Raw genomic sequence first — 27,249 nt, forward strand, 5'->3', positions numbered from 1 at the left:
ATCTCCGGGCAGTCTGGCCGCTCTGGCATCTCCGGGCAGTCTGGCATCTCCGGGCAGTCTGGCCGCTCTGGCATCTCCGGGCAGTCTGGCCGCTCTGGCATCTCCGGGCAGTCTGGCCGCTCTGGCATCTCCGGGCAGTCTGGCATCTCCGGGCAGTCTGGCCGCTCTGGCATCTCCGGGCAGTCTGGCCGCTCTGGCATCTCCGGGCAGTCTGGCCGCTCTGGCATCTCCGGGCAGTCTGGCCGCTCTGGCGACTCTTGACTGACGGGCGGCTCTGGCGACTCTTGACTGACGGGCGGCTCTGGCGACTCTTGACTGACGGGCGGCTCTGGCGACTCTTGACTGACGGGCGGCTCTGGCGACTCTTGACTGACGGGCGGCTCTGGCGACTCTTGACTGACGGGCGGCTCTGGCGACTCTTGACTGACGGGCGGCTCTGGCGACTCTTGACTGACGGGCGGCTCTGGCGACTCTTGACTGACGGGCGGCTCTGGCGACTCTTGACTGACGGGCGGCTCTTGCGACTCTTGACTGACGGGCGGCTCTGGCGACTCTTGACTGACGGGCGGCTCTGGCGACTCTTGACTGACGGGCGGCTCTGGCGACTCTTGACTGACGGGCGGCTCTGGCGACTCTTGACTGACGGGCGGCTCTGGCGACTCTTGACTGACGGGCGGCTCTGGCGACTCTTGACTGACGGGCGGCTCTGGCGACTCTTGACTGACGGGCGGTTCTGGCGACTCTTGACTGACGGGCAGCTCTAGCGACGTCGGACTGGGATGACGCACTTGAAGCCTGGTGCGTGGTGCTGGTACTGGACGTACCAGACTGGGAACACGCACCTCCAGGCTAGTGCGGGGAGCGGGAACAGGATGAGTCGGACTGGGCTGACGCACTTCCGTGTCCGCACGAGAGACAGGAACTGAAAACCCAGGGCTATGGAGGCGCACAGGCGGTCTTGATCTTACGTCCTGCACAACCCGTCCTGGCTGGATGGAACTAGTAGCCCTGTACGAGCGGGGTGCTTGTACAGGGCAGACTGGGCTGTGCAGGGGCCTGATGGTAGCCGTGCGTAGAGCGGGAGTTGGGTAGCCTGGTCCTCGGAGGCGTACCGGCGACCAGATGCGCTGCGCAGGCATCCTCCTACCAGGCTGGATGCCCGCTCTAGCACGGCACCTGCGAGGGGCTGGAATAACGCGCACCGGACTGTGCGTACGTATGGGTGAGAGTGCGCTCTTCAGCGAAACATGGCGCCCTCCACCTCATACGCTCCTCCATATAACCACGGGTAGCTGGCTTCCGGCTCTTCCTAGGCCTAGCCAAACTACCCTTGTGCCCCCCCAATTTTTTTATTCGGGGTGCCTCTCTTGCTTCTCCCTCAGCGCGTCCAAGGCCTCGTACCTCCGCCTCTCTGCCTTGGCTGCCTCAATTTCTTCCCGTGGGCGACGGTACTCCCCAGCCTGGTGCCAAGGTCCAGCCCCGTCCAGAACTTCCTCCCAGGTCCATCTCTCCCGCCAGTCCAACTCGAAATCCCTTTTCCTCTGCTGCTTGGTCCTTTGTTGGTGGGAGATTCTGTCAGGGATTTCTTCGTTGTCAGACGATATGGCGAAATCATCGTCGGAAAATGAGGACCAATATGCAGCAGAGTTGAGATAGTTCATTTTGAACATTTAATAAACTCAAAATTGAACATACAAAATAACAAAACGAACTCACGATTACTAGACAGTCCTGTTAGGCTCACTCACGCTAAACAAGAAACAATCTCCCACAAACACACAGACAAACACACCCAACTAATATAGGACTTCCAATCGAAGGCAACACCACACAGCTGCCTTCAATTGGAAGTCCACCCCAATTAACTCAACATAGAAACAGACTACCTAGACTAAACATAGAATACATTAATCTCAAACAGTGCCCCAAAAACCCCGGAATACTAAATCAAATGCCCTTACTACAAAAACACCACCCTGAACCACATAAAACAAATACCCTCTGCCACGTCCTGACCAAACTACAATAACAATTAACCCTTATACTGGCCAGGACGTGACAGTGTGTGTGTGTGTGTGTGTGTGTGTGTGTGTGTGTGTGTGTGTGTGTGTGTGTGTGTGTGTGTGTGTGCGTGTGCGTGTGTGTGTGTGTGTGGAGGGGTTAGCCTGTGTGTTTATATGTGCGAGTGTGTATTTCAGTGTGTCAATGTGTGTTTGTGTGGGTTATTGTTTGAATCAGTGTTTCTCTTTTTGACAAAGCACACTCTGATTTCCTATTATGTGGAACCTCAGGAAGCAGTTGCTGGTGGATGTGAAAAGAGGTGGACATCACATTTCCGGCACTTGGCTTTTGGTGTACCTGTGCACCCTGGTACCTTGCAACTCCTCTTTGTTTTAGCCATAATCATCCAGTGGGTTGTAGTTCCAGGCGCACATCATGGACTGGAATTGAAGCAGTGGGTCCTTTTCTCGTCTTCTCCTCATACTCAGCAATTGTGGAACTGGGACCACCTTTCTTGGGCTCCAGACTCTTTCCACTTTGGCATAGGCTGGGCCAGGCGGAGGACAACGTTGCCACTTGCTCCCACATCTGCTAGCTCAGGGGGTTGTACAACTCTCCCTGTGTAGATTTCTAAGTTGTGCGGGACACCATCAGAGCCTGCCAAGACAAGTATCTTGGTTTTGATGGCAGGTATTGCTATTTCTTCTATTGAATGGGGCCATCTGCTCATCAACAGCCAGCTTCTCACCCATTGGGATTGACGTCAGTTTTGAGGTTAGATGAGTGACCAGTGGTCGGATCTTGTGGAGTGGATCATCATTTTCCTCCTGTCTCTCTTCATTGTTACTGAAGTGCAGGGATTTTTTGATGGTCTCCCATTTATTCAGTATCATGGTGTCAGCTACTTGGGACACTCGGCAGGCTTTGTGCCTGGTAAACCACTCCTGGTCACTCCTGCCGCAGTCATCCCCCTCTTCAAAGGGGGAGACACTCTAGACCTAAACTGCTACACACCTATATATATCCTACCCTGCCTTTCTAAGGTCTTCAAAAGCCAAGTTAACAAACATATTACCGACCATTTCGAATCCCACCGTACCTTTCCAAGCTGGTCATGGGTGCACCGCAGCCACGCTCATGGTCCTAAACGATATCATAACCGCCATCGATAAGAGACAATACTGTGCAGCTGTATTCATCGACCTTGCCAAGGCTTTCAACTCTGTCAATCACCACATTCTTATCGGCAGATTCAACAGCCTTGGTTTCTCAAATGACTGACTCGCCTGGTTCACCAACTACTTCTCAGACAGAGTTCAGTGTGTCAAACTGGAGGGCCTGTTGTCCGGACCTCTGGCAGTCTCTATGGGGGTGCCACAGGGTTCAACCTTGGGCCGACTCTTTTCTCTGTATACATCAATGATGTCGCTCTTGCTGCTGGTGATTCTCTGATCCACCTCTATGCAGACAACACCATTCTGTATACTTCTGTCCCTCCTTTGGACACTGTGTTAACTAACCTCCAAACATACCCTCGTAAAACTGACCATACTACTGATCCTCGACTTCGGCGATGTCATTTACAAAATAGCCTCCAATACCCTACTCAATAAACTGGATGCAGTCTATCACAGTGCCATCCGTTTTGTCACCAAAGCCCCATATACTACCCACCACTGCGACCTGTACGCTCTCGTTGGCTGGCCCTCGCTTCATACTCGTCGCCAAACCCACTGGCTCCAGGTCATCTACAAGACCCTGCTAGGTAAAGTCCCCCCTTATCTCCGCTCACTGGTCACCATAGCAGCACCCACCTGTAGCACGCGCTCCAGCAGGTATATCTCTCTGGTCACCCCCAAAGCCAATTCCTCCTTTGGCCATGTCTCCTTCCAGTTCTCTGCTGCCAATGACTGGAACGAACTACAAAAATCTGAAACTGGAAACACTTATCTCCCTCACTAGCTTTAAGCACCAGCTGTCAGAGCAGCTCACAGATCACTTCACCTATACATAGCCCATCTATAATTTAGCCCATACAACTACCGCTTCCCCTACTGTATTTATTTATTTTGCTCCTTTGCACCCCATTATTTCTATTTCTACTTTGCACTTTCTTCCACTGCAAATCTACCATTCCAGTGTTTTACTTGCTATATTGTATTTACTTTGCCACCATGGCCTTTTTTGCCTTTACCTCCCTTATCTCACCTCATTTGCTCACATTGTATATAGACTTATTTTTCTACTGTATTATTGACTGTATGTTTGTTTTACTCCATGTGTAACTCTGCGTTGTTGTATGTGTCGAACTGCTTTGCTTTATCTTGGCCGGGTTGCAATTGTAAATGAGAACTTGTTCTCAACTTGCCTACCTGGATAAATAAAGGTGAAATAAATAAAAAATAAAAACTTTGAAGAATCTCATATAAAATATATTTTGATTTGTTTAACACTTTTTTGGTCACTACATGATTCCATGTGTTATTTCATAGTTTTGATGTCTTCAATGTAGAAAATAGTAAAAATAAAGAAAAACCCTGGAATGAGTAGGTGTGTCCAAATGTTCGACTGGTAATGTATGTAAATACGGTGTTATTCTTTTTTTTATACATTTGGCAAAGAAAATCAAAAAAACTGTTTTTTCTTTCTCATTATGGGGTATTTATTATGTGTAGATTGCTGAGGGTTTAAAAAAAAATCAATTTTAGAATAAGGCTATTATGTTACAAAATGTGGAAAAAGTCAAGGGGTCTGAATACTTTCTGAAGGCACTGTATACTGCAGCTAAGAAAGTAATCCTCACCGTAATAATTTGGTCCCCCTTTCTCTCATAACTTAGCCTACTGTTCTGACTTGGTGGTGCACATGTAGCCTATAGCCTGTTTTAGAGAAATATCATCATTGAATATTGTAAGCGCTGAATGAACTGTTTTGCTGCCAGACAAGGCTCCGCTGATAGCCAGGTGTAGCAGTGTTGGGACTGTGGTTGGGACTCTGCTGTTGGGACAGCTTTATGTAGGCCCTTTTGTGGGCACCGTTTGTCACCGTTATAGTGCTGTTAATGTAAGGGAAAGGGGGATATCTAGGCAGTTGTACAACTGAATGCCTTCAACTGAAATGTGTCTTCCGCATTTAACCCAACCCCTCTGAATCAGAGAGGTGCGCGGGGCTGCCTTAATCGACATCATTGTTTAGTGTTGTGGCTTTGCTGGCATGCATCTAAAAAAATATATGTTTTTTGCTAAAATCACCACTGGCTAGGTTGTAGAAAACTCATGATTGGTATCGGGAAAATTCAAGTATCATGTGGTAGCAAAACCTATCGATGTTACATTGAGCTGGATGAATGGAATATGAATGAGTCATCAAATATGCTGTAATAGAAATAAGGCAACGCTCACAAAACATTTTCTCGTCCTCCCTCATCTTAAACGGCATCGACCTCCACTGTGCTGCACATTGCAGTATGAATGTCCAATATTCACAATAGACCGACTGGGGAGGTGATTTCCCACAGTCAAAGTCCTGCAAAATGAGCTACAATGGTAATATTTATGTACACTTCACAATTGTGTTTTGTGGGTGTCACCGAGTAGGTCTCCGAGTAGGCTGATACCTATGGATCTTGGGTCAATGATATGGGGTTAGGCTGTACATTGCAATATGAATGTTCAATATGCACAAGTCTGAATAGTGAGGTGAGTCAAAGTCATGCAATAAAAGCTAAGACGCTAATGTGTAAACTCTTCACAGCTGTGTTCTGTGGGTGTCACTGCAAAGGCCAATACCCCATTTAATTGATCCACAATCCATAGGTAAGGCGAGATATAAGTGAGATATAAGTATGCCATCAATGCAATTATGAAGTCTAACACATCCACAGTGCGATTTCAACTGATTTGTCCTTTTATTCAAATAATTGTATTTTGTTGAATGTATATAACATTCCAAAATTATTAACCATTATCTAGTGCAAAGATGTCATGATTCCACTGTCCGTTTCAGTGCGAGACCTTTATTTTGAAGGCGAACCGCAAATGTCACTATTGTGGCTAATTTTAGTGGTTCGCTTCACATACAGTGCTGGCCGATGCTGAACATTACAGTTCTCCAGATTACCTGCTTTCCGTGTGGAAAAAAAATGCCATTAACTAGCCAGCTATCTTGAAACAGCTGGGGGCAAACTAGCTAACGTTGTTTTACCACCACCAACAGAGTTTACCTTAGCTAACCCCCACCAACAAAGTTCACTTTAGCTAGCTAAATGGACTCTAGTTACGTTTCTAGAAAATAACTGGCTATATAATTGGTAGCTACTAGTAGTTACTGGCAATTTGAACAGTTTTTGTCAAACTACTTTGTTCCCTTGCCGGGTTTATTCATGCTTTTGTAACTGAAAGTTGGCAAGAAAATGTCCCAAATTTTCCATATAATTTCGCTGATTAGGGGGCTTGTGCACATTTACATTAGTGTTTCATTAACTAAGTTACTAAGCTAATTCTTACTTATGTTTTTGTTGCATTTCAAGTGGAGGGGCATTGCTGACAGGCTAGCATGCTGATAGGCCAGGGCCCATATTCCCCTGATATTAGGATACATTATGCCTTCACTGAGATGCTTTGTGAATATGGTCCCTGGAAGAACGCTGTTGCACAGCAGTCCTTACACCACAGGTCCCTAGAGCAGGGGTAGGCAACCCTGTTCCCAAAATATTATTGAATGGTATTGAACAGATATTAATTTCCTCCGTTTGGTGGGTGTGGCTTGAAGCAATAAGTTACGTATTTAAGGTACCTTTTGAACCCACAACCAAACCCCTCCCCGTTTCTCAACTAGTTGTTCAATACAGCACCGTTTCAGTTCCATTTAATGTTCTATTACGTTTTTATGTAGTGAACGCAGCCCTGACCAACTGTACTAATTGATCAGTTGAGTGATTGCCTAAAATCAACACACCTAGTCTTCCAGGTTGGTTAAATCAAAACAGGAAGTGGCTGCACCACTCCAGATCCAGGGTTGCCTACCCCTGCCATAGAGGTATTAGTCAGTGCTTATGAACTGAATATTGTATGCGAATTTCAATATATCAATGACACTAACAAAAGGGTTGAATTGTTCAGCAACGTGCAGTAAATGCTAACACGGCTTTGGTGATGAAAAGTACATAATGCATGTCATCTCCCAATCAGACAACTGCATGCTATGACATGGGCCTGGATGGTGACATTTCTTCAAGCTGCCTGCCTGATGACTGTGGCCTTCAGTGGTACCAGAAGCAAGGGCCTTACCTGGAAGTAAAGCCATTCAGTCAACATGTATTGTATGTAACCACTCAAATTCATAAAAACTGCTACGGACACAATTACTGACTTATATTCACTTTACTTGTTCCATTCTTCAATCTTGTCTGAGATATATTTTTTTGTTGAGACCTGTGTGATATACATTAATAAAATGTATTCACCCTTTACATGAGACGTTCATATACTTTAGACCTTTTGAATCATAAGCTCCAAGTGTTGAGTTTAAGTTACCACAGAAATAAGTAAAAGTTAGTGACAAACATGCTATGAAAAAGTTGCTTTGTAATCTAATAAAATTAGTTTATACAAAACTATATTGCATTTGGTCATCCCCAAAATGTGGCCTTTAAGCCTTGATAGTGGCATCCTTCTTCAGGGAACTGTCTGCATATACCTGACAACAGGGTGGCAGGTTTTTTGATGTGCTGCTCTTAAGTTCCATAGTCCAACAGACTCACCTGGGGATAAGGGGATGGACACATTAGTTTTGATAAAAGTGTGGGAGACATTTACAGGGAGGAGAGAGCATGATTTATGGTGTGAGTTCAGTAAATCCAATCCAACAAGTGGCTCTAGATAATATACTATGTCATCACACTGGCGGACTGCCACAGTGAAGGAGGTTTACATGATACATTAGGTACACTATGAGTGTAGCTTACTTCTCTGTAGTCTGAAGAGAACGCAGGTAATTGGTCAGAAGGCTCTGGAGGTCCTTGGCCCATTCTGTCTCTGTAGCAGCTGGAGAGAGATGGATAGAGGTAGTGGGTCAGAAGGCTCTGGAGGTCCTTGGCCCAGTCTGTCTCTGTAGCAGCTGGAGAGAGATGGATAGAGGTAGTGAGTGCTAGAAAGAGAGAGAACCCTAACCCTGACTGGCCCAGGGCCTCCTGCCTAGTACCATGCAATGTAAAACAAAAATATCATGACTTACTGACAGAGTGCTCCATATTCCCGCTGGTAGCAATCCTCAACTTGGATGCAGCGAAATGTCCTGCCTTGTAGTATGGTTGCATCCTTCTCCACCAGGCTCAAAGAAATCAGATGACAAACCTGCAGAGATTAACAAGAAAATGGCACATGTATTTAGGAATCATGTATCAGTATGTCAATTTTCACATTCCTGTCTGTAAATGACAATAGATCTAATTAAAATTATGCATGCCATTGTGTGATAACAGCTATTACAAATTACAGTACATGGCATACATGTGAATTTATAACTTGCTAAGATATTATTTATTTTATGACACCATGTCTCATCTCACTAACAATTGCTAAGGCAAACAGTAAAGTACACTATTGTGGCTAGCTTCACATAGGTGATTTATTCCATCGTGACAGCATGCTCCTCCTTACTTGACTGCAGTTTAGTTCATTATCTAGCTAGCTAGCGAAGTGTAAAACTGAGTTAGATTACCATGCTTTTATGGACAACTGGACATTCCTCTCGCCCATCCCGGTAGACTACTTGCCTACTCTCGTCTCTTGGTCTGCTTCTAGGTTGAAAACTATACGGCGTAGTCCGGTGCCTTATTGTGAAAGGCAACCCACGCGTAACACAGACCTGGTACAGTTATTGGCTCAGTGTTCCAAAACTGTTCACCTGTTTCTCCGTCAAGCAAGGAAAATGTACCGTGTGTTATTTCTGGGAGTTTTTATTGTGCACGTGCGACAAAGCAACAAAATGTTAATTTATTATATATTATTGTGAAACATGACCTTTAAGCTTTGGACACTTTGTCATACAGTTGGCCAGGTCGCAGTTGTAAATGAGAACTTGTTCTCAACTTGCCTACCTGGTTAAATAAAGGTGAAATAAATTAAATACAGAACGCAGCCCAGGCAAATGCAATCGATCATCGCTCTGTGGCATTGATCAACCAATGGTGTGTTAGACACCACCCACATACCTTTGCTTGACACCCCCTCATTATCATATTGGAGGAAGAAATACAGAAATAGAGAAATTATATAAATGAATAAAATAAGTGGGATTAATTATTTAAATATTGATATATTTGTATGCAATCATTCATCCGTTTATCTATTTATGTATACATTTATATGGATGTATTAATGTATGTATCTATTTGTATGAATGCATTTATTCATTTAATTCTAATTACGGCAGTTTTGTTCCTCCATAATCTAGGCGTACTGTACAATGTAACAAAATGGGTTAGCTAGCTACAATGTGTCGTGATCGTGTAGCCGGTGTTGGTTTTCGACATTTCTCTTCTACCAATATTCACGGAATATTTTTGTTGTTGAATAACTGGCAACCAATATAACCAATAGTAACGAAAATGATTCGTTACGTTTATAGAGAAGAAAGAATTGACCAATTATATTACAGCGTGGGAGGGACTATGGCTAGGGATATTCCTTCGCGTCTTTTCTCATTCCTCCCAGTTCGATCGGCAACGGGAGCGGAGAGAGGAAAGTTGAGAGCCCGAAGGCAGCAGCCCCCACCACCGCCGGCCCAGGTTACCATCTAGAACCGGGAAACACACTAGAGAGCCACCGCCGGCAAAAGCCATAACCAACCAGAAAACATGAGCAGCGAGGCCGAGACACAACCGCCGGAGCCTGCTGTCGTCGACGCGGAGAGCCCATCCAGCCCGGCGGAAGCAGCCGTTTCCGCGGGGGATAAGAAGGTCATCGGTAAGCAAGCTGGCCAGGTGAACCATTAAATGCAAATGTGGGTTTATTGGCACGGTAACGTTACTCCCAAAAGCTTACTAACTTGCCTACAATTCGCTTAACTAAAAACTATGTCCGTTGGCTAACTGACGTTAGTTCACAACGTCAGCTGATTATTAAAACGGTTAACGTTAGTTACCTAACTAGCTGTCTAAATCTAGATATTGTTATTGGCTAACTAGTTAGATAACAACCGCTAAGTAGTGTTCCGTTTCTTTATTTAGTTTGCTAGTTTGAAATCGTTTAACGTTATATCGTTGATAGTTAGTCTCAACTGTAACGGTACATTGGCCAATGTGCCAATTCAAAATGTCAGTTGGTCTACAACTGTTTTCTACCTAGCCTAACGGGTAACGCATCAATCCGTCTGACCACACACCTGACCTGTGAGACAAGTTTACAGGTAACGTTGGCTAGCTAATACTGTAATGCATGTGGTTTGGCCTCTGGTTTGTCACATGTTGTAACTGTAACCAACGTTAGTTAGATTGACCGTAAAGAACACTGTTTCCAATACATTGGTAGTGTATACGACAGTTTTGCTTGCATTTTATTTTCTAAAGTTATAATGGGGACTTGTAACAAACAATTCATTGAGGCCCATGATTGACTGCACTGCAGAGGCTCGATTGCATTCGTATCCCTTTGTTCGCAGCTATGCACATACTAATTAACTTGCTTGCTAGCGATCATGCTAACAACCTCGCTAATACATTGCTAACGTTAGATAACTATATAACCAAGTGTACGATGAAAAAACATAGCCCCCAAATGATTATTAAAATTAAAATTGCAGATGGCCAAGCTAGTCAGCTAGCTAGCTTTCCGTTCGGGTGAGTTGATAGCTATAGGGGCCCCCAAAATGTCCGCCTTGATATTCGGATTCTACGAATTTCTTTTGTCCCGCTTTAGCTGACAATTGTACTTTTATTAAGCATGAAACCGTACCCAACACTATATTTCTAACTCGGTGCACATGAGTATTAATTTGACGTTATGAACGACATCCTGGCTCATGTCCAACCACATGGTTGAGACCAAATTATAATATGCTAACGTTAGCTAGCAAAATAGCAAGCCATCATCATGGGGCGCGACGCCACGTGCGAAGATTCAAGCCTTGCTCTGTTGAACTGGGTAAATGGTTGTCTAGCTAGTTACCTAGTATTCATTAATGATGCGCGGAAAATAATTAGCAGTCCAGCTAACACGTAGCATGGGCGTTTTTGGAGCTAATGATGTAGGGGTGCAACTTTGGTTTTAGCCAGCCACCTGCACGCCTGACCCCCACCAGTCTAGTCAATAACTCAACTCTATCAATTTCCTTCCCATTTTTAAAATAAAAAATACAAATGTATTCTAAGAGTAATGTTTGGAAACAAGTAATAAAAACTAAAAAGAACACATTTACACAAACAACACAATGAATCAATAATGAATCTCTAATAGTACACTGTAGAGGCATTTTTACTTGCACACTGTAGAGCTGGGTCGTCCTGTCCCTAGAGGTCAACCACCCTGCAGCTCCCCCCACTTTGCTTTAGGATCTTAGTGAAACATTTTATTATTGATTTCAGGTGGGTTAGGCCAAGGCCAGAGTGACAACCCACAGGACAGCAGCCCCCCAGAGCCAGGACTGAGCAGCCCAGCAGCTAAAGATTGCTTAAATAGATATCTCCCCTGATGTGGGCATGTTTTCAATATACTTCTTTTGTCGTACTGTATTCCATGTAAGGCATCCAGACTTTATGAAAGTTGCCCAATATATCCTTAATCTTGTAATCAAATATAGTGATACCTAAATTGACATTTCCTCCATCCTTTGACATTGTGGAAGGATAACCAATGGTTATAGTTTCATGTGATAAGTCTCCAGTATCAACATTTCCAAGCAAACCAAAACAGGGAGAATGGAGAATCTGTAGCCATGCTGAGATAAAAGAACATAATCTTTGCCATAATTCAGCCAGCCTTCACAAGACCATAACATATGCAAATGTACCCTTTATGTTAATTTACCTCCAGCAGAGGAATTACTTTTGATTCCATGTTATTGTTTTGCTGGCATATATTAGTTTCTATGGGTGGTTTTACACGGCAGCAATTTGTCTGAGATTATACGAGCATGACTTGGCATTCAAACATTTGTATCCATTCATCATCAGCGTCTACCAGGTTTTCCTCACATTTTGTTTTGCATGTTTTGTGGCATCGGGAAGAGCCTAAATCAACGTGAGGTTTGTCAGACTGCCTTAAAATAGTTTCAATCTTTGAAGCATCTGGCTTGTCCAGTGCTTACTGCACAGAGAGAATAGTGTTTTATCTGCAAAAACTTACCTCCGCTCTGTCAGACTGGTCTTTCCTGGATGCTTGACCCTGCTGAAACCCTGTCACCATCTGATTCTCCTAAGATGAGGGATGACAAAGAATTACCTTGGTGTCCATTTATACATTATATTAACCAAGAATAGAATCAATGGTTCAATAATTGAAATGACCGTTATTCCCAGATCCCAGACTGTTTCTTTAAACTGCTGTCCTGTAGCTACCGTAGGTCTACCCATCAACTCAAGATAGAACTTTGTATCATTCACCGATATGAATATACTGCAAGATTCACCTGAGCTCCGTAGACTGGTCTTCCCTGGCTGTCTGAACCTGCTGGGACACCTGTCACCATCTGATCCTGTTAAGACTTGATGAGCATAATGTTGTGCACTGACTGTATGATGACAGTAAAGCCTGTAGAGCTGTTTATTACTGTCATTGTGAAAAGTAGGGAATTAGTTAGGGAAACTGACCGATGTTTCACGTTACAATGCTATACCGACTCTAATTATAATTCACATTGCACTGAAAACGTCCGACCATTGACCTTCAATCGTTTGGCCGCTGATTTCATTGTTTGATTCAGGTCTGGTGTGATTGAAGCAAAACAAATAGCTAACGCTAGCCAACTGGAATGGTACATCAACTGGCGAAAGCTAGCCAAGTTCATTTAGTTCTGTTGAAACGGGACAAAGCAAAGGCTACAAAACATTTTCATACAAAAACCTGTTGGATATCGATATGCATTGGCAATTAGCTAGAGCTGGTTGTGGTAGCTACTAGCTAGCTAATTCATTAACCTTAGTCGAGATGAAACATTCGCTAATGTTACATCTGTTACACTACCAGCTCAGCACTGGGAATAACAACCCCCCCCAGTTTAGTTAAACAGCAGTTACCTTGCCAGCTACAGCAGTCAACTAAAGCGTAGCCAGTTTCTGCTCTGCTTTTACAATTTGGCGAAAGAGTGCAACACATACATTGGCTGCCTCTGGCTGGCCTGCACCAAAGACTTGAACAGTCTTTTCTGAAGCTTTGCCTTCAAACAGCCTGTTAGCCCGCTCGGACAGGTCCTAAATCCAGCCGGCTAACCTCCCAACAGCCTACTCGATCGCTCTGAGGTGTCCACATGGTCCTAAAGTACACTTCTGTCGTTTTTTTGTATCACACTGCAATGATAAAACTGGGAGGGACAAAATGTAATTTCAGAATGGGGGTCATGACCACCCTGTCCCCGGTGAAAGTTGTGCCACTGTAATGGTGATATGCATTGGACCATGCCGTGGCAGGTGGAAGCGAACACCAAGGGTTTAGCATCAGAAGCTATAAAAAGCCCAACAGTTGGGGGTTAATTATAGCTTGCTTCCCTAGTATCTTCTCTGGTCCTTGTCTTTATCAGTCTTGCCATTAGAGTGCCAACTTGAAGTGTGCCTCACAATTTCCCCCCCTTTGATGTGCAATATTTAAATGAGGAGAAACTGCTAATGTGCAAATGAGTAAATTATTTTTGGGTGCCAACTTACTCATTTGAATGCCAAAAAATATAGGGGATAAAAACAAGTGAATCACACCTAAATTGTGTGTACATATTTTTCCTTTTCAGCAACTAAGGTCTTGGGTACAGTCAAGTGGTTCAACGTCAGAAATGGCTACGGTTTCATCAACAGGCAAGTTGCCCCACTCTCCCGGGCGTCTCCTAAAGACACTAATATGATGAGGGTGTTTGTGCGGGAACATTCCGAATCCTAATACGGCTTGGATTTGCTTACAAAGCTGGGAAGTGTATTTGGCTGTCCACGGCATGCTCTTGTTGTGTAAAGACTCAATGAATGCATAAATAAGCCAGTTCTGTTAAAATCTGTTAGCCTCAATGTTACAATAGACGTTTTCAATCCAATGGGTTTTATTGTCCTATATTTAACTACACCTTTCTCTCCCTTCACCCACAAGGAATGACACGAAAGAAGACGTCTTTGTCCACCAGGTAAAAAACTTCCCAAATTCTCCAATGGTCGAGTAATTTATTGCCAAACATAGAACCTTTTCCAGTTATCAGAATTGGATTGTAGTTGGCACCACAAAGACAAGTTTGTAATGAAATGTTTTATACACTAAAACAATATATATATTTTTTAAGACGGCCATAAAGAAAAACAACCCAAGGAAATACCTTCGCAGTGTTGGAGATGGAGAAATTGTGGAGTTTGATGTGGTTGAAGGGGAGAAGGTAGTTACACATTTTATTTACACAACAGAGAGCTTTGTTATTAGCTGTCATATCAATTGGCACCACTCTTGCAGTCTCACAAATTATTTCATATGACTTGTTAAATATGATTAGGAATATTTAAGGCAATCACATCTAGACTTTAACTTCACAAGTTATGATTATCAGGGACTCTAATGTGCCCAAATTTTGGATTTGACCAGTCAACACAATATCATGCAATGATACACAGCTAAAACAACTTCATACTCCAGAAGGGTAGTGTACACCCCTGTGGTCCGAGCAGTGTTATGTATGTGTGTATGTATCTCTTCCCAGGGAGCAGAGGCAGCCAATGTCACCGGCCCAGCGGGTGTCCCAGTCCAGGGGAGCAAGTATGCCGCTGACCGGAACCGCTATAGGCGGTACCCCCGCAGGAGGGGCCCAGCCCGTGACGGTGAATACCCAGACAACTACCAGAGCGATGGTGAGGGCGAAGGAGAGCGGCCCCCCCGCAAGAGCCGTGAGGGCGCCGAGAGCGCCCCAGAGGGAGAGATGCAGACCCAGCAGCGCAGGCCCTCCTTCCCTGGGAGACGGCGCTACCCCCCATACTTTGTACGTAGACGCTACGGCCGTCGGCCCCCGTACACCAACGCACCTCGCGGAGAGATGACTGAGGTACGCTGTTACAGGCACTCCTGAAGCAGTCCGGCCCCGTTCCAGTGATGTCATACACACTCTCGTCAAACATGCGTGCCACAATTGGTTATGGCCGGACAAATCAAAACCTCACGTGTATTGGTCAACAGACCAATACAGGTTGACCAAAATAGGTCTACATAGAGGTCTAAATATTGACAGTACTTAAAGTTGGCTCCAAACCACTGGTCAACAGACCAAAATCGAACCTCGGGTTGACCAAAATAGGTCTATTAATCAAAATTTCACACAAATCCAAGATGTTACACCTACTGCTGATCGCGCAGTGCTGCAATCTATTTATAGCAATGTTTTCCACAATCACATGGCGTAGCCAGCCAACTAGGCTCTCCTGGTCTGGGGTCCGGAGTGGCTTGTCCCCCAGAGTTGAGCCATTTTTGCAGGTAAATGTTGAACTGGAATGCAAAAATGCGCTGAAAATTTACCGACAAGATCCACTGGGTCGGCACATGTTTTTACTCTTCCCGGGCCAGCGGGCCAGCTTTAATGTCGGACCCTGCATGCGAAAGGATATGAATGTGCCAGAAAACAATAGGCTAATTGGATTTCGACTTACCACATATGGGATGTGCAAATTCATGCTCTCACTCTCCGTGTAAAGAAATGTGGCTGCAACCACAGCGCACACAACACACCCAGGTAATGAGAGGTGGGACGGACAGCAGACTGTCAAACCAGCACTGTTTCCCTGTCATCGCTGACTTTGTGACTGTCCTATCAATAGATCGCTAGAAGATGAATACTGTTCATTCTAACAGAAGGGGGCTCAGCAGAATTATTTTATGACTAGCTAATTAGTAGCCTTGTTAATTTAAGTGGAAAAAGTGTCCGGCTGAAAAATGAGTAGTCGGCGCTAGTGGAATATACTTAGGTTCATATAATATACTGACAGCACCTGAAGTTGGCTGCAAACAGACAAATACTGATTTTGAAGAACCCGGTCACTGATTTCCTCAGTGAATCAGTGGCTGGTAATTACTGAAGGTAAAATGCAAAACAGGAAAAAGTATCTGCACAGCTGCGCATTTTAAGATTTTATTTTATATATATATATTTTTTTTTAATAGTAACTAAACTTTCGGTCAGTTGACCTTCATCAGAGTATATCTTTTCCTGTTTTTCAAGACTCGTTCTATGCAAAAGGTGAGTTTCAGACCTGGATCTAGGGTATTGAGTCAGTGATTGTATGGGTGTGACTAACTCTTGTTTGTTTTTAGGGTGGCGAAGGTGACGAGAACCAGGGAGGTCCAGACCAGGGCAACAAACCAATGAGGCAGAACTACTACAGAGGCTTCCGACCAAGGTTCAGACCAAGGTTTGCGTGTTGAGTTCATTGACACAAGGCTGCAAAAGGGGGTTATATAACAGCAGAAAGCCATATCTAATTTGTCTGTCAACTAAAGGTTAGGTGAATTTGTCACAAAGGTACGTGATTCGGAATCTATTTATCTGCGACATTACCATGGGGCAGTTTACTGACTGCATGTTCCCCTTATTGCAGCCTAACATTGAATGGCAACTGCTTCCGAAATTTTATTTGACTTTGCATTTAAATGTACTCTATGGGTACTCCTTCAGCAATAACAACGGCTTCATGTCTCTTTAGTCCTGATTTGTTTTTATTAGTGGAAGTATTATGAAATGTATGAACATGGTGATTTGGCCAAACTATCTATGGACTATTATCTTGAATAATTCCTGAACTAAACAATCTATATGACTATCAATGCTGTTGAAGTGATGAGTTTCTAATGTCTCTTCTCTGACAATAATAATGGCGAGAGCATAAATACTTCTGATCTCAGCTTATACATAGTTAATGTCTACTCTCATTCCCCCTCAACCACCCTGTATATGGTCCATTACTTTCTCAGGTTATTCCTGTTCCCATTTTGGCTGTGTTATGGCCCGTCAAACCTGTGGTCGTTGTTATGGCACTGCTTTTACTCTCTTCCGGTATGCACCAATGAGCTTGTATGGGGGCGTGGTATTTAAATTGGTACTTGATCAGAATTAGAGGGCACAGACACAGGTTCATACACATGACAGGAGTGAGCTCCACCACTTGTTTTATAAGCTCAAACACATGGTGGCACTTTTAGGCCATGGTCAATTCTTAGCTTGTTTGAGTATATGGCAGAATTGACAGAAGCCCATTCATGAAATATAAGGACAAGGCAGCACATTGCATACTGTACGTGGCTCATATTACACACACAGTGCAAAATATGCTTGGGCCATGTAATGCACAACCACCCCTAAGCCCATTAGAAGGCTGGGTGGATCAAATCCCCATAATTGCTTTTGGACACCTCCAATGCCATCAAATCTGCAAGCCCCAGGGTTTGGGTCAATTCCATTTCAATTTAGGTAATCATCTGAAATTTGACTCAATGTTTCTGAGTTGGGATTTCAGTAAGATTTTTTAAAGTGGAATTCACAATCATAATTTGAAGTTGTATGGGTGCTAGGGGCTGTTTTAAGGTTAGTCAGGTGTTAAAGTGTGTGTCCCACCCTACAGCAGAGGTGGTGGTCCACCCCGTCCCAGACCGGTACGGGATGGCGAGGGGGAAAACAAGGAGAACCAGGGTGGTGACGGCGAGAACCAGGAGCCCCGCCAGCGCCGCTACCGCCGAAACTTCAACTACCGCCGCAGACGCCCACAGACCGGTGGCAAGCCCCAGGATGGCAAGGAGGCCAAGGCCGATGGCGAACCATCCCTTGAGAAAACATCCGCTCCCGCAGCCGAGCAGGGCGGGGCTGAGTAGAAACTACCGGCATACCATCTCTACCACCGTCCGGGTGAGTCCCCAACACACACAAATATTGCTACTTGGTGCTCTAATCAAATCTGCATACCTGATTTCTGGGATATGGGTAAACAATTATTTGTTTCCTTGTTAGAAAACATGCTGGATTGAATTTCCATAGAGTCAAGCTTAGTTTTTGTTCATAGTGGACTGTGCTGGCTTATTCATGGTTAATGTAAAAAATATTATTCTCAAATACAACTTGGAACTTGGCCAAATGATAACTTATCCCAGAAATCTGGTTAAATAGGGTTTGGTTGAGTCATCAGTATGCATTGTATGATCAGTTGATTAGCTGTAGTCATTCACAGCACTTCTCGACATACAATCTACATCTTCGACCACGGGCCGCATTAAATCTGCTAGCAGGATGCATCTGGCCCGTATGCCCCCAGTTTGAGATCGCCAATTTACAACATATCAGTGGGAAAAGTCCATCAGATGGCAGTAGGCCTTGGTGTATGGTCTCGGGCAGTTCACTCTTGAGTTCTAAAGCCAGCATCAGTCTGCACTTTCCATTGATGCTGCGCTCATCACCCAAGGCAGGGGCCATGGTGATGTCATGGATTTGATCAAGCAAACTGGCTGCCTGACTGACTGCAGGCCTCCTGCCATTGTCTGTGCCATGTCTGTTGGTCCTCCTGTCTGTCTTGATGCTGCTGCACAGTCTGAGTTGACTGATACAGTAACGGGATTTGACCAGTCAATGTATCTTCTCTAACAATCTCTTTTCCTCTCTACAGTAATGTCATCAAGAAGAAACATCAAAGATCTGAGCAATAAGAAACAGATTTGACTTGACGATCGTCTTAAGCTTGTACCATGCATTTGACCAGATTACCACCGATTTGCCTGCAGAATCTATGCAGACCTGTTTTGTTCCATTATTTTTACGTGACAGCTATAAAAAAAGTTTTGGAAACGGAAGACGTTTTTTTTCTAAATCGGTCCTCAGTTTTTACACAATGGTTTTTAAAAGAAAAGTAATTTGATATCTGGTCAGTTTGACATTTTTAAAAACTTTTTATGTATTCAAACATGAATTTTAACAAAATGCAAGCTCAAATAAAAGTCAAAGAAGAACTGGCGACTCAAGTTTTTTTGTTTTGCCTGACTAAATGCAATCACCATGATACTGACATAAATTGGCTGATGTATTCTTTTACCCCAAGACACCACTAATGGTCTCTTCTTTCCAGATACATGGCAATAAACTGTTAAAATAACTACAGAAATACCATTCCTTCACTGATTGACAGAGGGACTTATCGGTTGGGTATAAAATTGTAGTTAAGAAAATGTTTACGTTTGAATATTCATTTAATTGTCATAGAGGTCGCCCGATTAATCGGAATGGCCGATTTCAAGTTTTCATAACACTCGGTAATTGGTATTTTTGGACGCCGATTTATTTTTATTATATATATATATATATACACACACACATACCTTTTAACTAGGCAAGTCCGTTAAGAACACATTCTTATTTTCAATGACGGCCTAGAAACGGTGGGTTAACTGCCTTGTTCAGGGGCAGAACGACAGATTTTTACCTTGCCAACTCGGGGATTCAATCTTGCAACCTTACGGTTAACTAGTCCTACACTCTAACCACCTGCTTTACATTGCACTCCACGAGGAGCCTGCCTGTTACGCGAATGCAGTAAGAAGCCAAGGTAAGTTGCTAGCTAGCATTAAACTTAACTTAAAATCAATCAATCATAATCACTAGTTAACTACACATGGTTGATATTACTAGTTTATCTAGCCTGTCCTGTGTTGCATATAATTGATGCGGTGCGCATTTGCGAAAAAGGACTCATTGCTCCAACGTGTACCAAACCATAAACATCAATGTCTTTCTTAAAATCAATACACAAGTATATATTTTTAAACCTGCATATTTAGCTAAAAGAAATCCAGGTTAGCAGGCAATATTATTCAGGTGAAATTGTCACTTCTCTTGCATTCATTGCACGCCGAGTCAGGGTATATGCAACAGTTTGGGCCACCTGGCTCGTTGCGAACTAATTTGCCTGAATTTTACGTAATTATGACATAACATTGAAGGTTGTGCAATGTAACAGGAATATTTAGACTTGGATGCCACCTGTTAGATAAAATACGGAACGGTTCTATATTTCACTGAAAGAAAAAAATGTTTTGTTTTCGAGATGATAGATTCCGGATTTGACCATATTAATGACCTAAGGCTCGTATTTCTGTGTGTTTATTATAATAAAGTCTATGATTTGATAGAGCAGTCTGACTGAGCGGTGGTAGGCACCAGCAGGCTCGCAAGCATTCATTCAAAAAGCACTTTCGTGCGTTTTGCCAGCAGCTCTTCGCAATGCTTCAAGCATTGCGCTGTTTATGACTTCAAGCCTGTCAACGCCCAAGATTAGGCTGGTGTAACCGATGTGAAATGGCTAGCTAGTTAGCGGGTACGCGCTAATAGCATTTCAAACGTCACTCGCTCTGAGACTTGGGAGTAGTTGTTCCCCTTGCTCTGCATGGGTAACGCAGCTTCGAGGGTGGCTGTTGTCGATATGTTCCTGGTTCGAGCCCAGGTAGGAGCGAGGAGAGGGACGGCAGCTATACTGTTACACTGGCAATACTAAAGTGCCTATGAGAACATCCAATAGTCAAAGGTATATGAAATACAAATCGTATAGAGAGTCCTATAACTACAACCTAAAACTTCTTACCTGGGAATATTGAAGACTCGTTAAAAGAAACCACCAGCTTTCATATGTTCTGAGCAAGGCACTTAAACGTTAGCTTTCTTACATGGCACATATTGCACTTTTACTTTCTTCTCCAACACTTTGTTTTTGCAGTATTTAACCCAAATTGAACATGTTTCATTTATTTGAGGCTAAATTGATTTTATTGATGTATTATATTAAGTTAACCTGATATGGATAGGCGGCAGTATTTTCACAGCTGGATGAAAAACGTACCCAAATTAAACTGGTTACTACTCTTGCCCAGAGAATATGCATATTATTAGTAGGTTTGGATAGAAAACACTCTGACGTTTCTAAAACTGTTTGAATGGTGTCTGAGTATAACAGAACTCATATGGCAGGCAAAAACCTGAGAAAAATTCAACCAGGAAGTGAAGGATCTGAGAAATGTAGTTCTTTCTAGTCCCTTTCAAAACTACAGTATCTGTGCTGTCATGTTGCACTTTCTAAGGCTTCCATTGGCTGTCAAAAGCCTTCAGAAAGTGTTTTGAGCATTCCCCTGTCGCTGGGCAGAGTATAGTAGCTCAGTTTCTGAGTGGACTGCCTGGGGACAAAGAGATTGGATATGCGCGTTCCCACGAGCACGCTGTTTTTTATTTTACTCCTTGAATGAATACACTATTGTCCGGTTGCAATATTATCGCTATTTTACGGAAAAAATATAATTGATTTTAAACAGAGTTTGACATGCTTCTGAGTACGGTAATGGAACATTTTGACTTTTTGTGTCTCAATGCGCTCGCGCGTTAGCCTTTTGGATAGTGACCTGAACGCACGAACAAAACGGAGGTATTTGCACATGACTACGGATTATTTCGAACAAAAACTACATTTCTTGTGCAAGTAGCAGTCCTGGGAGTGCATTCTGACGAAGATCAGCAAAGGTAATACAATATTTCTAATACTAATTCTGAGTTTAGTTTTCCCCGAACTTGGCGGGTGTCTGAATAGCTCGCCGTGATGGTGAGCTATGTACTCAGAATATTGAAAAATGTGCTTTCGCCGAAAAGCTATTTTAAAATCTGACACAGCGATTGCATAGAGTTCTGTATCTATAATTCTTAAAATAATTTTTTTTTTGTCAACGTTTGAGTATTTTTGTAAATTCACCAGAAGTTTTTGGTGGGAATACATTTTCTGAACATCACGCGCCAATGTAAAAAGCTGTTTTTGGATATAAATATGAACTTGATTGAACAAAACATACATGTATTGTATAACATAATGTCCTTGGAGTGTCATCTGATGATCATCAAAGGTTAGTGCTGCATTTAGCTGTGTTTTGGGTTTTATTGACACATGCTTGCTTGAAAAATGGCTGTGTGATTATTTGTCTATGTACTCCTAACATAATCGAATGTTTTGCTTTCGCTGTAAAGCCTTTTTGAAATCGGACAACGTGGTTGGATTCAGGAGAGGGTTATCTTTCAAATGGTGTAAAATAGTCGTATGTTTGAAAAATTGAAGTTATTGGATTTTTGAGGTATTTGTATTTCGCGCCATGCGATCCCATTGGCTGTTGGCTAGGGGTTCCGCTGGCGGAACGCCTACATGTAAGAGGTTTTAAAATAAGTGTTCATTCAGTATTGTTGTGTAATTGTCATTATTACAAATAAAAAATTAAAAAAATGTAAGACTAATCGGTATCAGCGGTTTTTGGTCCTCCAATAATCGGTATTGGCGTTGAAAAAAATCATAATCGGTCGACCTCTAATTTGTCACTCTAATGATTAAATTGGCCCATAACATAAGTGTCGATGGGGAAGGCATAACTGACATCAAAGTGTGCTATAGAAATTCTAATAATATCAACATTAGGGCGGCAGGTAGCCTAGTGGTTACAGCGCTGGGCCAGTAACCGAAAGGTTGCTGGATCAAATCCCGAGCTGACAAGGTAAAAAAAAATCTGTCGTTCTGCCCCTGAACAAGGCAGTTAACCCACTGTTCCCCGATAGGCTGTCATTATAAGTAAGAATGTAATTTATTTTTTTATTTCACCTTTTATTTAACCAGGTAGGCCAGTTGAGAACAAGTTCTTATGTACAACTGTGACCTGGCCAAGAAAAAGAAAAGCGATGTGACAAAAACAACAGTTAAACATAAACAAACGTATAGAATAATCTATGTACAGTGAGTGCAAATGTAGAACATTAGGGAGGTAAGGCAGTAAATACGCCATAAAGGTGAAATAATTACAATTTAGCATTAATACTGGAGTGATGAGATGTAGAGATACTGGGGTGAAAAAGAGAAAAGATCATATGGGGATGAGGTAGTTGGGTGTGCTATTTACAGATTGGCTGTGTACAGGTACAGTGATTGGTAAACTGCTCTGACAGCTGATGTTTAAAGTTAGTGAGGGAGATAAGTCTCTAGCTTCAGGGATTTTTGCAATTTGTTCCAGTCATTGGCAGCAGAGAACTGGAAAGAAAGGCGGCCAAAGGACATGTTGGCTTTGGGGATGACCAGTGAAATATACCTGCTGGAGCGCGTGCTACGGGTGGGTGTTGCTATGGTGACCAGTGAGCTGAGATAAGGCGGGGCTTTACCTAGCGAAGACTTATAGATGACCTGGAGACAGTGGGTTTGGCGACGGATGTGTAGTGAGGGCCAGCCAACGAGAGCGTACAGGTCACAGTGGTGGGTAGTATATGGGGCTTTGGTGACAACGGATGGCACTGTGATAGACTGCATCCAATTTGCTGAGCAGCGTGTTGGAGGCTATTTTGTAAATTACATCGTCAAGGATCAGGAGCATAGTCAGCTTTAACGAGGGTATGTTTGGCAGCATGAGTGAAGGATGCTTTGTTGCGAAATAGGAAGCCGATTCTAGATTTAATTTTGGATTGGAGATGCTTAATGTGAGTCTGGAAGGAGAGTTTACAGTCTAACCAGACACCTAGGTATTTGTAGTTGTCCACATGATCTAAGTCAGAACCGCCCAGAGTAGTGATGCTGGTCGGGCGAGCGGGTGCAGGCATCAATCGGTTGAAGAGCATGCATTTAGTTTTACTAGCATTTAAAAGCAGTTTGAGGCCATGGAAGGAGTGTTGTATGGCATTGAAACTCGTCTGGAGGTTTGGTAACATAGTGTCCAAAGAAGGCCCAGATGTATACAGAATGGTGTCTGCGTAGAGGTGGATCAGAGAATCACCAGCAGCAACAGCGACATCATTGATGTATACAGAGAAAAGAGTCGGCCCGAGAATTGAACCCTGTGGCATCCCCATAGAGACTGCCAGAGGTCCGGACAATAGGCCCTCCGATTTGACACACTGAACTCTGTCTGAGAAGTAGTTGGTGAACCAGGCGAGGCAGTCATTTGAGAAGCCATGGCTATTGAGTCTGCAGATAAGAATGCGGTGATTGACAGAGTCGAAAGCCTTGGCCAGGTCGATGAAGACGGCTGCACAGTACTGTCTTTTATCGATGGCGGTTATGATATCGTTTAGGACCTTGAGCGTGGCTGAGATGCACTCATGTCCAGATACAAATTTTGCAGCTCTTTCAGAACATCAGCTGTCTGGATTTTGGTGAAGGAGAAGAGGGGGGGCTTGGGCAAGTTGCTGCAGGGGGTGCAGAACTGTTGGCCGGGGTAGGGGTAGCCAGGTGGAAAGCATGGCCAGCCGTAGAGAGATGCTTATTGAAATAATCGATTATCATAGATTTATCGGTGGTGACAGTGTTTCCGAGCCTCAGTGCAGTGGGCAGCTGGGAGGAGGTGCTCTTATTCTTCATGGACTAGACGGTGTCCCAGAACATTTTGGAATTAGTGTGACAGGATGCAAATTTCTGTTTGAAAAAGATAGCCTTAGCATTCCTAACTGACTGTATACTGGTTCCTGACTTCCCTGAAAAGTTGCATATCGCGGGGGCTATTCAATGCGAATGCAGAACGCCACAGGATGTTTTTGTGCTGGTCAAGGGCAGTCAAGTCTGGGGTGAACCAAGGGCTATATCTGCATGCTTGTTTAAGATGGTGAGGAAAGCACTTTTAAAGCGCAACCAGGCTTCCTCTACTGACGGACTGAGGTCAGTATCCTTCCAGGATACCCGGGCCAGGACTTCACTGACTTGCCTAGTTAATAAAAAAAAAAAAAGAATAACTAGCTATGACAAGTACATAGCTGTACAATTAAATTCATACAACACTATTTTCCACTAATCACCAGTAGATCAATGTTGCTTATTTCAAATGTACAGGGCAACAAACCAGTAACTTCCTCTGACCCCAAAGCAAGTCATCTGTGACTGATATGGAGGCAGGTTATCTTGGTTGGCTGGCAGAAAGTTGTTTAAACATTGGTCTCCTTGCGTAGACGCTTCATTGTTCTCCATGGCGGCGCTGTTGGCAGGGAACCAGCCTCTTTCTCCGTCCCTCATCCTCTCTCCATGGGGGCGCAGGTGGCAGCCTCTTTCTCCGTCCCTCATCCTCTCTCCATGGGGGCGCTGGTGGCAGCCTCTTTCTCCGTCTCTCATCCTCTCTCCATGGGGGTGCAGGTGGCAGCCTCTTTCTCCGTCCCTCATCCTCTCTCCATGGCATCAGTCTACCACAGGATATGTTAACACTTTATAGTGCCTTTGATGGCTTAATGTGATGATCCTAGCATATGCAGTTGATACTTATGAACAAGTCTTGATTCATTATACCTGTTTTCCTTTGAGTTAATGTTTTGACCAGGTCTGCTTGTTTCTATTTAGACTGTCCAGACTTACCATCTATCTGCAAGAGGATGACTACCTCTGCTTGCTGCAGGCCTAGCTCGTCTGGCTCCTTGGACATGTAGCCTTTGGCGGCCTCATACTGCGGCAGGCCTGAAAGGCCCGCTTATTAATACGTTATTACCATATAATTAAAATGGAATAGAGAAGTGTAAGTGAGCCGAATAGCAGATGCATGTATGCCCTGTGTTTCAATTTGAGGAACAAAACGTGCAAGAAAACAAAAGCTTGCACTTGTCTTTTCCTACTAACACTTGACTATTTTATTGAAGAAAAAAATGGACTTACTACAACTGTGATGTGGTTGTCTCACCTTGCTATTTTAATATGAATGCACTGTCACTCTGGATAAGAGCATCTGCTAAATGACAAATGTAATATAGGTGTGTCAAATGTTTAAACATCCAATGATGGGATTTATAAATAAATGATCTGGGTTCCAGAAAGAACTGATCTCAACTATATATACACAACTTTTGGAATGCTCATTCTGAGCTAGTAATGGCTATCTAAGAGAATCTGAACAACTAACCAACAGAATATGGAAAAATATAACCTTGGCGTCCTGTAATCAGAACCATCAATTTTGTTCACATGCTGTCTGAAATATTTTACTATGAAATAAAATGCTTATCAGATCCAGGTGTGCTGCAGTTCAGAAAAGCTTGGAAACTGAGATATACTGCTTATGTTATCTAAATAGCCAAAAGATGGACAATATCATGCTTCACTGCAATCAAGATAGATTGCATCTAATAATCCCAGACCTTCCAACATGCACGCATTTTGCATACCAACTACGAAATTCTCTGTCCATGTACGCAGATACGAGATCCGAGTTAAAAATACGCAGCAATGAATAGGGCCTGATTCATTTTTATTTTTACATTTTAATAAAAATAAATCCACTGAGTAAATCTAACATCCCGATTCTCGAGCTGCAACACACAGACATGTACGGAATTTGTGTCAACAGACATGGAGATTAATACATCGTTACTCGATGTAGCTACCTGGTGTCTGCCCTATGGAACGTCGTTTGGGTCTTAAAGCACGTGGTCAAAACGCTATCTTTTTAATGCTACGTGTGTAAAGTAAACAGGTGCAGGCGTTAAATTAACATCTTCATGCGCTAAATCAGAGCCTACACGCGTCAAATAAGCGTGTTCAACATGTGCTAAATAAACGACTGTAAGCGGTCCTGCACACATCAATTAACGCCCACAGCTGTTCTTTAATATGCTAATTTTACCAGCCAATTTCCCTAGCTCCTCCTTTCATTAAATCGGTGTACAGTCAGTTTGATGCAACAACATTACAATTGAAGATGGCGAGAAGGAACTTCCATATCCGCTGCAAACAGACCCTAAATGGCTGCATTCGGCTTCTGCTCGCCGATAATCCTGGACTTGATGCCCTTCGGTCCACGTTAACAAGTTTGACTCTTTTTAAATACTATTATTTCTTAATCATTAAGTTGATCTGCTAGCTAACACAGAGGACGGATCTGTGTTTGGCTATGCAGCTATGTTGGAGGCTCAGACACTGAGACAGCAGTGCAAGTAACTTAGGCCTATGTGTCGCTAATATTGTAAATCTGATTAGGCCAAGGGAGTATTTTATATTTAGCTAGTATATGTAGAATATATATATATATATATATTGTTGTAATGAATGCTGGTATGTAAATGGCTGGATTGCTAAAT

The 27,249-nt window shown here is 43.3% G+C and overlaps 1 protein-coding gene across 4 annotated transcripts; it reads left to right on the forward strand.

Annotated features, from left to right (window-relative positions):
- Nucleotides 1-9,675: 9,675 nt before the first annotated feature.
- LOC100194660 (Y-box binding protein-2) lies at nt 9,676-19,154 on the forward strand. 4 transcript variants are annotated; one of them, XM_014135540.2, is made up of 8 exons: nt 9,676-9,968; nt 13,939-14,002; nt 14,286-14,319; nt 14,473-14,562; nt 14,881-15,219; nt 16,479-16,576; nt 17,783-18,063; nt 18,815-19,154. In XM_014135540.2, exons 1-7 carry the CDS (start codon nt 9,860-9,862, stop codon nt 18,027-18,029), a joined length of 981 nt encoding a protein of 326 aa, XP_013991015.1. In that variant the 5' UTR covers nt 9,676-9,859; the 3' UTR covers nt 18,030-18,063; nt 18,815-19,154.
- The last annotated feature ends 8,095 nt before the right edge of the window (nt 19,155-27,249 follow it).

Source organism: Salmo salar, chromosome ssa13 (genome assembly GCF_905237065.1).
Source record: "Salmo salar chromosome ssa13, Ssal_v3.1, whole genome shotgun sequence".
NCBI classification, from domain to species: domain Eukaryota; kingdom Metazoa; phylum Chordata; class Actinopteri; order Salmoniformes; family Salmonidae; genus Salmo; species Salmo salar.

Coding starts and splice junctions, on each gene's coding strand:
- LOC100194660 (XM_014135540.2), top strand. CDS start 9,860: ATGAGCAGCGAGGCCGAGACACAACCGCCGGAGCCTGCTGTCGTCGAC. Junction 9,969..13,938: donor GGGGGATAAGAAGGTCATCG/GTAAGCAAGCTG, acceptor TTTCCTTTTCAG/CAACTAAGGTCTTGGGTACA. Junction 16,577..17,782: donor CGACCAAGGTTCAGACCAAG/GTTTGCGTGTTG, acceptor CCCACCCTACAG/CAGAGGTGGTGGTCCACCCC.